Here is a 12,594-nt window from a genome sequence, read left to right as displayed (position 1 = left end):
TTTATTTTGAATTAGTTCTTATTTATATAAGATATTTACTTATTTGTTTTGTTAACTTTGCTAATTGCTATTAATGATAATAAAATATCATAGAAAAACAATAAAAGTTATATCTACAATTGAACAATTTACATATGTAAATAGCATGTAATGTGAGTTTTAATATAATTTATTTGATGGACAATAATACGAATAAAAAATTGTTAACTTTTATTCTAAAATAACATCTCTATATATGGATTGCACTGTTGAAGAATAAGTAAAATATTTTTTACATATTTGCTTGCTTCAGTATTTGTTGGAAGTATATGATTCAAGAAGAATATTAGTATGCACATTACTATCCATAACAAGGATAATATAAATCTGTGATTAATTATTTTCGATTAATTTCATGTAACATCAAAGTAATTTTTCTGTTAAAATTGTATAGTTCTTTAAAATATACTGATTAATGTTATTAATCTAATTTACTTGAAAAACATCATTCTTATGATAATATATTGACGCTTAAATAACAATTTGATTACTGTGATAGCAGTAAACTATCAATAAAATTGTGTCACATAATTTACTTAATTTATTCATATTATTATGTCTTATATCTAAAAGACCCTTTCATCAGAAAATATATGATACAAAAGTAATACATTTTGTACATATTTTCACAAGTGAGGGCACTTAGTATTTAATCCTTTCTGCTATTACCACGAATCTGACTTGTGGTATCGATGAGGTACCAAATGTGAAAACCACGAGTTTAATTCATGGTACAAATTACAGGCCAAGCATAAGAACAAGGAATCTGATACATGAACCAAATTACAGGCAAACATTCAGATACGCTAATAGCTTGAACTTGTTTCGCGAGCCATTGCGTTGTTTGTTTTGACCCACGCACTGCATTATTCTTTTGTGGTAAAAAGAATTAATATGTACATGAATCACTAATATTGTGTTATTTATACAAAATATTGTGCTTCCTATCAGGATCTTTATCAGGACGCACAATATTTCCATCTTCATCTTTGACGGAAATTTAAAAATGCTTCCTCGAGTGCTAACCAGTCATAAAAATTACTGCATTTTTTAAATTATAAATAAACTATGTTCAACTGCATTCTTCAAGTACCTATGAATACATTGTTTTATTGTACCATATGATTAATTTCATTTTATCTCCACTATAAAGGAAGTCTTGAAACACAAAGTATACATTTTATAACCATCAAAAGTTAATTTACTTCTTCTCATTGCATTGTACTTGGCACAACTGTCACTTTACAATATTGTTCGTCTGATGACTGGCCAACAATATTTTGTGGCAATGGCTTATTAAATCTGTCATGTTGTATATAAGATGACGATGTTGTAGATGGTACTATTTGTTGATCTAATTTAGGATTTTCTGCTATGGTTACGTATCCAGAGCTTTTATTAGTTTCAAGTATCATTTTATCAGTACCCAACTCTTTACTTGGTTTTAAATTTTCACTTGATCGCCAGTATATAGGAAATGATGCCAAAGAATCATCATTTTTATTTTCGTGTATTTCTGATTTTGGAGTTTCTATTTTTTCTTTTTGCCGTTGTAGCATTTGAAGAACAGATGTTGCAAGAACATATGGTTTTGATGTTCCATCTGTGGTAGTACACGGAGCACATGATTTTTTCGAGGAATTTAATGAACTAATTGCAGTATTTGACTTTTTTATAATTTCAGATACTGATGCCACAGCAACATATGATTTTGATGATGAATCAATCAGAGTTTGTGTTAACATGGTTGGACTTATAAAAGAAGAAACAAATGGTTTATTACAAGAATCTGTTAAAGATGTCGTAGCAAATGAAGTAGATATCGTACTTCTTTTAGGATCCGTATTACTTATATTAAGAGGTTGTCTTAACATATCTATTATACCTGTTTGTACATATGGTTTATAAGTTTTATCTGAAATAGTAAGTGGCGTTATAGTTTCAGATGTTAATTTGTTTCGTTCCGTAAATTCCATGTTGTCGAGATCACGAAATGAGTCTGTAACTTTTTTATCTTTTTCTATCTGTTCTAGATAAGCTAAAGCTGTATAAGGATTAATGAGTTTTTTCTCCGGTTTATTACTAACAGTTTCAATCATTTCTGCATTTTCTTCTGATTCAGATATCATGGGTTTAGAAGCTCCTTCATTTGTAATGTAACTGTTAGCATTAAAAGGTTCTTTGGGAACCAAGCTTGGATTACTGGATAATTCTTCAGATGAAGGCATGCTAATATACCCTGTTGAGGACCACGTATGCTGAGAAGTAGTGTAACCTGTAGTATCAGTTAAATTAGGAGTTGATCTTGCTAAAGATGATGTGTCTCCTATTATTGGTTCTCCAGATTTTGCCACATAAGAATCCCAACGAGCAGTTTCTGTTACTAGCGCAGGTCTAGTAACACTAATATTTCTCTGACGAAGGCTAGATGAACCTTCCCAAACTGGTAAGGTTTCAAGTAATTTGTTAGGTGTGATTGGTATTGGATCTATTTCTGTTCCACTGTCACTAGAAACTCGCGAATTTGATGTAAGAGAAGATGTAACAGATTCTTGTCCACTTGAACATCCACTTGAATCGGCAGAAGATTGTCGTATATGTTGCTCTCCTCCTTTTTGAAGTAATTTCTGTAATAATAAAGATTATTATAAAGAAAAGTTAATTATATCAATATTACCATATATTTGAAATATGCCTTACCATATTTGGTGCAAGTCCTGGTGGTAATTGGACTTCAACATCTTGCATAGCCTTACATTTACGCCACATTCTATAATTAAAAGTTTAAGAAATGCAATATATTAAAAAAAAAGTAACCTACATCGTATAAAAAAATATAGATAAACTAAAAATAGAATAATTATATAAACAACAAACAAGAATTTTTACTTACATCTTAGTTGTATATACGATACCAAAAATAAAAGCTACAGCACTTATAATACCAATCATCCATATAACTACCCAAACTTTAAACGATGGTCCTGTAACATAAAGAAGTACATTAGATAACATTAAAAACGTCGAACAATAGATTGATAATATAGTAGAAATAATAATTACCATCACTGTAACAATTTCCTTCTCCGGGATCTGACCAAGGTCCTTTCAAATAAGTGTTACTTGGAGCTATATTAACTGCTCTTACACGAAATTGGTAAAGTTTTTCTTTACCTACAGTTTTACAATTAGGAATAGGTAACTGGGCTTCTGCAATTTGTATTGATTATTATATGATTAATTTATACAATATGATATTTTGTTTAATTTATATAAGTATATTAAATTTATCTTACCAGTTTTTGTACTATTTTGAATTTCACCATCACTAGAAGATATTTCGTAATAATCTAAATGACCAGCTGAATTTTGTGGTTTAGACCATTTTATCATAACTTGACTCGAATTCATAAATCGTACATTTGGTATAAAAATTTTTCCAGGTACACCTATTTCCGTGACTTTATAAATTGTTGGAGATTTTACACTACAAGCCACAGTACAAGCAACAACATTAACACTGTAATTTTTGTATGCTAAAAGTTCTTTTAATTCAATATGATTAGCTTCTTCAACTTTCTGCACATAACCATTGTAATAAACTTTATAATATCTAAGTACACCATTCATCGCATCAGGTGGTTTCCATGTTATAAACATTGTTGTGTTTGTAACATTAACAATTGTAACATCTTTTGGCGGTGTACTTGGTGCAGCTTCAAGAGTTGTGTTGTATAAAGGATCACTATGTAGACTTTCTCCATTTTTTGTTGTTACAGATACAGCTATCATATATGTAGTATAAGGTTTTAATCCATGCACTGAGCCACGTATTGTTTGTGGATCTGCTTTAATTGTTTTATTTAATTTAGGACCTTTACAATTAATGTTTAATGGAGATACTATAGGACAGTAATAAATAGTATATTTTTCTATAATGCCAATACGATCAGAACAATCCATTTTCCATCCAGCATCAATAAAGTCAGAATCAATATGATTTATCCATACAGATTTCATTTTACCTACAACTTTATTATGAATCACTGTACACGATGACCAAACCATTCCACTACTGCCTTTTTTTGTATTTACCGAAATTGCAAACTGATACACTAGTTTTGCATTAGGTACAGTCATATTATAAACTGTAGTATTCTTTGATACATGGACCCAATCCAAATAACCCTATATATGTTATTAAATTATTAGCTATAAAGAATTGTTTTTTAATATATTTATAATATAAAAAACGGTACATACAGTGCATTGATAAGGTCGATCGCGTTCATTATTGCACCAAAATATAGTGTAATTTGTAATTTCTGTATTCGTAACAGGTGGTTTCCATGATAATTCATATAAACCTCCGTCAAATGCAATTTTAGTAAATGCTATAGGTTCAGGTGGAGCTAAAATTAATTCAATATTAATATTTTTGTATTAAGCTCTACTTGTATATAAAATATATTTTTATATTCTTACTGTCATATTTGCTTGGCACAATTATTTGAGATCTCCCTTTACTCATACCCACTAAATTCATTGAAACAAGTTCAAAGCGATAAGTACTGTATAAATTTATCCCTTTGTATTTTGCATATGTTTTGGTTGTTTCATTTGGTAAAAGTTCTACTTTTCGTCCATTTTCTTCAACAGAATAAATCTGATATCTAAAATTTTTACCATTTTCCAAATGCGATGGTATAGTTTGCCAATACAGATATATATCTCTATATAATGTATTCTCTGCTATTTCAAAACTTCCAATATCAGTACGTGGTGGTAATGCAGGCACTAATAATATTATATATAAATATATATATATATATATGTATAATTATATAAAATATATTCTAAAGAATACATAATCTACAAAACTAATAACTGAACATTATCTTACATTCAGCTGGTGTTCTAAATGTAATACCACTGAATTCACTCCATTTATCTTCTCCTACTGCTAGTGCACTTTTCATGTAAACACGAATATCATAACCAGTATTAGAATAATTCAGCTCAGTAAGATTGTAATATCTTTTGGCCGCATGTATATCATTTGTAATATTGATAACCTGGAAACATCATAATTACAAAAATATATAACGTAATACTGTATATAATACTTTATGTTTATTTATAATGTATAATCGTACTTTCCAATCTTCTTCATTTTCCCATTGATTCTGATAAGTAATTCTGTGATGCAAACCAGGTGGAAAATTTTGCATCGGAAATGGCACACTCCAGTGCAACATTGCACTTTTTTCTGTTTTATTAACTACTGATAAATTTGCTGGTTTTGCCGGTATAACTGTAAAATATGAATAGGCAGATAATAGAGATCTTAGAATGTCTACTGTCTGTACCTAGTAGGTAGTAAAAAAACTCTTACTAATTGAAATTATTATTAAAAATGATTATATAAAATAAATGTATAGTTACAAACCATGAGCAAAATGGTGAAATTTATATGATACATTAAAATTTCCCAGCATATTTTCTATATTTAATATGAATAAGTAATACTCGTATGGTTGTCTGTATATTGGATTTGTAGATGCATCCCATAAACAAGTATTTGGTTTATTTTGTTTCGGGCAAGGAAATAATTTCCGGCCTCCTGCTCTCCCAGGTAACTTAAATAATAATGTAAATCTCGTAGTAACAAAATTTTTCACTGGATCCCAAGAGCAAATCAAATTTTCCCAATTGTGAGATATACAAGTGAAGTTTTCTGGCTCTTTGGGTTTAACTGTCAAGTAAAATATAATAAACAAACTTAAAATGTAATCACAAAAAAAATTCATTTTATAATAAACATGTTCATTATTGCTAATCAATTAAATAATGACATATAGAAATATATTGAATCTTACATAACATTACTGAATTAAATATTAAATCAAATATTTCCTAGAAATATTTGTGTAGGATTCGTGAAAAAAATTGGGCCGTTGTGGACTGACTGGACCGGGACTCGAACCCGGATCTTCCGCTTTTCGGGCGACTGCTCTTTATCCATTGAGCTATCCAGGGCCCACCGTCCAATCTCTTCACGAATGCCTAACTTAAGTATTTGGCATGGAGGTGCTCATCCCACATTTGTATGTATAATAAAATTTGAATTCCTAGATACATTTAATTTTTTATTCTCTTAGATACATTTAAGTTGATATCTTAAAAGATGATATCTCAAATTTTCCAAGATATACTCATGTCAAGTGTCAGGATTGCGCCAAGGTTCAGGAAACTAATAAGTGGGGGAATTCAATACTCAGTCTTGTTTCTATCTATCTTTTGACCCAGAGTGATAACCTTATATGAATGACGCATTTTCGTAGGAAACTCATTGCAGATATAAAATTTATCTTATAACTAAATAAAGTATCTATTAAAATTTTTAAAGATAATCAATTTAAAGTAAATAAGAAACATATTGAAAAACTTCTAACTGTTATGTAGCATTTATAGTATATGAGAAGATAATAATAAAATAAATACTTACAACCAATAACAACTTTATTCAAACAGACTGCTAAATGTTGATTATCATCATTAGATAGTCTCAATTTACAATAGTACATATCTTCTGCAGGTGATGGTCGCTGTACATACATTGATATTGTAGTTTCATTGATAATAGTAATATATTCTGGTTCCATTTCTTTCATGTTGCGAAAGAATACCAAATCAGAAGAATTCTTTCCAGGATATTCAAGGTCTATATATGTTTTATTTAATACACAAAGAATTTTCAGAGAATGACCATGTTCAAGAACAATATCACCATGTGGCCAAGTCCCTAGAAAATACAAAAATATTATTTATTATAAACAAATATGATAAACATTAATCCTACTCGTGACAAACCTTTCGGGAAAAACAAAAGAAATAAGAAATATAAAATCGATATTGACACGAAGCTTCACGTATCAAATGACAATACAAAGTGTTAATATTATCCTATAAAATTTATAAATATAAAATAAAATAAAATAATTCATTGCATGATGCTTTAAATATTATTATTGAAAATAAAAATATATTTTATATATAATCATTTTAAAAATTAGTTTATTGAAAAAATAAATATTTATTTGATATGCAATAATCACTTTGAAATTTTAAACATGTTCAAAATTTCAAAGCTTGCTTTTAATATATAAATTGTAATAAGCATAATCCTAACAAAAAATAATGTTTACAATTAATATTTATTTAAGCTTAACAGTACCACATTTTAGTCTGAATCTGGAACTGTATTTTCCCTGCATTAAATATAGATATATGCATTTGGCTCAACTTTGGAATTCCAAAAGAGAAAATAAGAAGCATATTTTATTTATAATTCTAGAAGACTAAAAATACAGGATCGTAGTAATGCTTTAAAAAAACTGTAACTTAATCAATAATTTGACTATGAATTTATATAGTGGATAATTTAATATATTGTAATTTAATAGTTTTTAATATCTTTTTAATATTACTAATCAATTAAATATATTAGCTAGAAAATATACTGTATATATATAATTCTTCTATTATATATAAAATATACTGTACTAATATGTAGATAATCTTATTATTAGAAATATACATAAAATAATTAGTAATATTCTATTATTTAGATATCTCTATGATATAATAGGAAATAAAATAATATAAAAAGTATTATAAAAATATATAAAACTCACACCCAGGAGTCCTTATGCCAACTGCACACTTACTGGGATCTGCATTGCAAATATTTGTACATAACATAGCAATAATAATTATAAAAATTCCTCTCCAAGTATAGCTCTTCCATTGAATATCTGTTGATTTTGAAACTGATAAATCTAAACTATAATCGGAATAATCTCTTGTTATTGAAGATCTATTTAACAAATTGAAATAGCTGCACGTGCACAAATAATTCTTCGTTAAATCATAATGATCACTTTGCCTTATTTCACATTTACACGTAAAACATTTAACTTCTTTTTCCAATGAACACTGACAAATGGAGCACATTTTACTTTCACATTTGCCGTATATCGGACAATCAGTTGATTCATTTTTTAAATGTGTTCTGTCCTTATGGTACAACAAATAAGTTCTGTCTGTGCAACCATGATTTGTTGGGTCTACGTAGTCTTTACAAATTTTAGACATACTATGTGCATCTGCAAACTGACATTTATCATGATTCAATATAGTTTTTGATTTTACTAACGAAACTCGATTCATTTCTTGAGGATGTCTTCCAAAATATGCTGTATTTGAAGACATATTTAGCTCCCATCACTAAAAAATAAATAAATTATCTCAGAAAGATCTTATAAAATAAATTCTTGATTTATATTAAATGTATTTTAAAAAACATAATGAAAATGTACCTGAACTTTTAGTTAATGATATAATTTTGTATAAGAACTTTCAAGGAAAGTCATACCACTATCATAATATGAACTTATGAATGGTAAAAGATGTGTTATGCATGAAAGCTTGCATGCAACTACCACATGATAGGATAAGAGATCAAATAAAGAATCAAAAGAAATTTAAAAAAATTCATAATCCATCAACACACAAAACAATGATTCATTCATTTTATTTACTGGAATCGTTTGTGAAGAAGGTAAAATATAAAAAATACCGAAGATTTAAATTATAAATCTGATTATAAATTAATTTATACACACACACACACACACACATTAGCGTTCGTATTAATAAATTCATATTACTATAATATCAAGTATAATGACAATTGCTCTATATATGAGGTAAAAATAAATTTAATTAATATTATGAATTGATTACTATAAGCATGCATCTAGTGATTAAAATTCATTAACATAAACATTGCATGTTACGGAAGGAATAAATATTTGAAGTATAATTTGCATTAAGTATTGCATTGTGAAAGAGAAAAATGAAAAGAAAATGGAGAGTTGCTAGATGTCCGATTCATTATTTTTAAATTACGAATGATTTTAATTTATAATCTAAATGAATGAATATATACGTAGATGTAATGCATGTTTTATCAAACATATTTGTATGTGTATATGAATGTTAAGTAATTGTGTATCAATGTAATACTACACGCTCGTGAGTATTATGTACGGGCAGACGCGTAGTATTGTGCGTGCTTCCGCGAACATTAACTGGTTAAAAAAATTGTCCGATCTGCGAAGAATACGAGGATATTATAAACACGAGCACATACGGTTGTACATTAGAGAAAGAGAACACAACGTGAGATCAACAATGCGTACGTTCTCAAGTACGCATATTTGCACGAGCGTGTACATATACACATATAGACACAACCACATATGTAGGAGCGTTGAGTCTCATGGTAAAGGAAAGATATGCCTCCATTGATGGTTTCTTACTAACAAAAGAAAAATCTACTAATTATACTATTTTATCTTTGTCATTTGACGCATGCTATTACAAGAAAAGATTCAAATATAAGGAAAATGATTGAGAAGGAAGGGAAGAGATGAAGGTATAAATACTAGAAGGAAGGTTTGTTAAACTGAATAGAGGGGGAGGTGAAACCTCACGCTCATGGGAAAGTCCAAGAACTTGGATGGAACAAGAGCAAGAGAGTAACTCACCCTCGACTCGACGCTGTCAAATCTCTCTCTATCTCTCATTGCAATTCTATGAAATCTAAATAATCCGTTTTCGTGCTACACTCCATTTTGCCGTGTATTATACTTCTTGAAAGGCGCGCACACACACAAACGTACACAGACAAAGCGCACGAGTAAGAGAGACGAAAGGAGCAAACTCGTTTTACCCGCTGGGTATTAATACTTTCTTCGATGTATAGTAAACGCCTTACCCAAATGTATTATTGTTTTTTAATTAAAAGTTCAAACCTTATCGGACGCAATTATCACAGGTCGTAATTCCTACACACGTCGTAATCGTGTAAATCGACCGGGTCACTAAATTTCTACGAAAAAATTCTGTTTACATTCCCCGAGAGTGGCCCAAGAATAAGAGAACATATATATGTGATACCACATTCTGGGTAAAAGTATAGCGATCAATCAACAGGGTTGCCAATCTAACGGCTGGTAAATGCATTTAGTTAATAGGTCGGTTTAGGAGGGATTAAGAAATATTAATACTTCCAATCATCGTTTGATAATCGATAAAAGACACGAATTCAAGAAATTTATCTTAATAATATCTTATAATTATAGTTTCTTTTAACGATACACCAACTTACCGCGTTCAAGAATTGCTACATGATTGACGTCACAATTTAACATCAAAGGCCATATTCTTAGAAACGAAGGCATAGGTTTCGTTGTTAGAACTGATCAAGCGAAAGCGCTATTTTTTAAATTATCTTTCAACAACGCTTGCAGTTTATCTATTTGTTGGAAATTCTAGATTTTTATTATTTTACTTCCTCTATTGCGTGATTGCTGAAAGATAAGATCATGACTTCGTATGATTTAATTTAAAAGCATTGGTAAGGGTAACGTTACTTCAGAATATTAAATGTATTATTTATTATACCAGTATGTTTCAACAACAATATAATGATGACATAATATTTTCATAATAACAATTTTTCTGCATTCAATTTTGCGCATTATTTTTAACGATTATTGATATTTTTTTAAATGCATTTATAGAATAAAAAAGTATAGCGTCGTTTAATAAATATAAGAGAAAAGCGTACATATAATAATCCTATGGTAAAGAGAGAGAGAAATCTTATTATAAATTTCGAGCAAAAGAATGAATAACTGCCTGTTTTATTATTAATCTATAATGGAAATGCATAAAATATAACTTTTACATCATAATAAAACGTAAACCCATTCCAAATATAAACAGACTAAAACATCTTATAATCATTCTACTCAAAAAGATATGTATATACTATATGAGGCTAGAAAATATTTTTATTATACATAATCATATTACTAAAGTGGATAAAAACATTTCAAAATATATAAGCAATGTTTTGGCAATATTTAATATAAACTGAATTGTTTTAGCAAAGTAAAGAAGATCTATCATATTTTAATTAACACACTATTATTTTAGATATTAAGTCAACAATAGTCAACATTATCATTTAGTCTTTAAAAATGCATAGATATATTTACAATTATACCATATATAGATATATATATGATATCCTACATAATATACAAATATGTATACCTATATATATATATTTATATATAATTATAAAAAATAAACGATGGTCATGAAGTGAATAAATGTGATCCATTCAATAGACTGCTGCTTCTTATCACATATATGATATGCGGCAGAAATTAGTTATTCAAACATATAATGAATTACGGTGATTTTTTCCACATACGTGTCTGGATGCATACATGTTGTTTCTTACATCAATGCTGAGATCTAAAAATACAATCTAATATGTTATTCTTACTTTATCAATAATTTGGGCCAAACAAGTTTCTTTATCTCTTGCTAAATCGATAGTAAAAAAATATATATTTTGTTGTTTTAAACATTCACGCTTTTAATTATCGCAAAACGATAGGAAGAAACTGATGTAAAAAGAATTTTATTCAATCTCATCCCACATTCAAAAATTTTCTATTTTTTACTTTAAAGCTCTTTAAATAATGTTATTAATAAACAATTAATATTATTATTCTAAACTGTACGTCAAAACAAAATGATGGATAAGAGCATTTGCTTCTTTGGTTGTACGAGCACTTACATATTAATGGACATACATATACACCTCAGATACGTCTTAATAAATACTTAAGGAAATAGTACTCCCTCTCAACTTTTAAATGCTATTAAGACATGAAATGGTCACAAAGATCGCTAAATAATTATAGACGATACTAAAAAATTCCTTATGTTCAGTTGAAGAGTTTTTTTTTATCAAGGCCACGCTTATGTTGGTGTCTCGATAAATTCTTATTAAAAAACAACAAGATTTATAGAAAAACACCCACAAAGAGAAACTTTAAATATTACCTTTACAGTCTAATTTCTCTTAAATAAGATGTGTCAAAATTATTGTTTTATGAAACAGAGTTAGAAAATTTGATATTAATTTCTAATTATTATTCACACAAAATACTACCTATTGCCAAAAAATAATATTGGTAAATGTAAATCTGAAACTTCATATTTTATAACTTTTATGATATTTACTGTAGCATATACTACTTTATCTTAATTGCGTGGTTAAGAATTTTTTTTAAAAAGTATGCAATTGTAATAAAAATATGTATAGTAATTATCAACTATAATTTTTAAGTCTGAATTTCTTTTTATGAATTTCTCAATATTAGCGTTATTAAATATTCACTTATTGTATAAACATTTAAAGTATCAATTATATTTATACCAAGTATGCTTACTATAGATATCTCTTTTTAGATGAACAACAGTTCAATAAAATGGAAAATCGAACTTTCGGATGTTTTTTAGAGTGCACACCCATCTTGTGTAATTTCAATAAATGCCTTTGTGGGGTGCCCTCACCAATTGGTCGAATACTTATTTGGTCGAGTGTGAGATTACTCTACAATG

At 28.4% G+C, this 12,594-nt stretch overlaps 1 protein-coding gene across 1 annotated transcript; it reads right to left on the bottom strand.

The window, feature by feature from the left end:
* Positions 1 to 10,604, bottom strand: LOC106792276. Its single transcript, XM_014758581.1, has 13 exons — positions 9,654 to 10,604; positions 7,737 to 8,328; positions 6,548 to 6,844; positions 5,489 to 5,794; positions 5,196 to 5,353; positions 4,943 to 5,114; positions 4,525 to 4,836; positions 4,303 to 4,451; positions 3,336 to 4,227; positions 3,103 to 3,249; positions 2,933 to 3,023; positions 2,740 to 2,809; positions 1 to 2,666 (listed from the first exon to the last, which is right to left on the bottom strand). The coding sequence occupies exons 2-13, from the start codon at positions 8,311 to 8,313 to the stop codon at positions 1,251 to 1,253; spliced, it is 4,587 nt and encodes a 1,528-aa protein (XP_014614067.1). The 5' UTR covers positions 8,314 to 8,328; positions 9,654 to 10,604; the 3' UTR covers positions 1 to 1,250.
* Positions 10,605 to 12,594: the final 1,990 nt, after the last annotated feature.

This window comes from Polistes canadensis, unplaced genomic scaffold, assembly GCF_001313835.1.
Source record: "Polistes canadensis isolate GaletaPanama2010 unplaced genomic scaffold, ASM131383v1 scaffold_401, whole genome shotgun sequence".
Lineage (NCBI taxonomy): Eukaryota > Metazoa > Arthropoda > Insecta > Hymenoptera > Vespidae > Polistes > Polistes canadensis.
Note: the sequence above shows the minus strand (reverse complement) of the source record. Positions and strands in the feature narration are given on the sequence as shown.

What these genes read in the sequence shown, in the direction of transcription:
- LOC106792276 (XM_014758581.1), bottom strand. Translation starts at nt 8,313, where the DNA reads ATGTCTTCAAATACAGCATATTTTGGAAGACATCCTCAAGAAATGAAT. An exon ending in TCAAAATAGTACAAAAACTG is followed by an intron (nt 3,250 to 3,335) that starts GTAAGATAAATT and finishes TACAAATTGCAG; the next exon opens with AAGCCCAGTTACCTATTCCT. An exon ending in AGGAAATTGTTACAGTGATG is followed by an intron (nt 3,024 to 3,102) that starts GTAATTATTATT and finishes TTTATGTTACAG; the next exon opens with GACCATCGTTTAAAGTTTGG.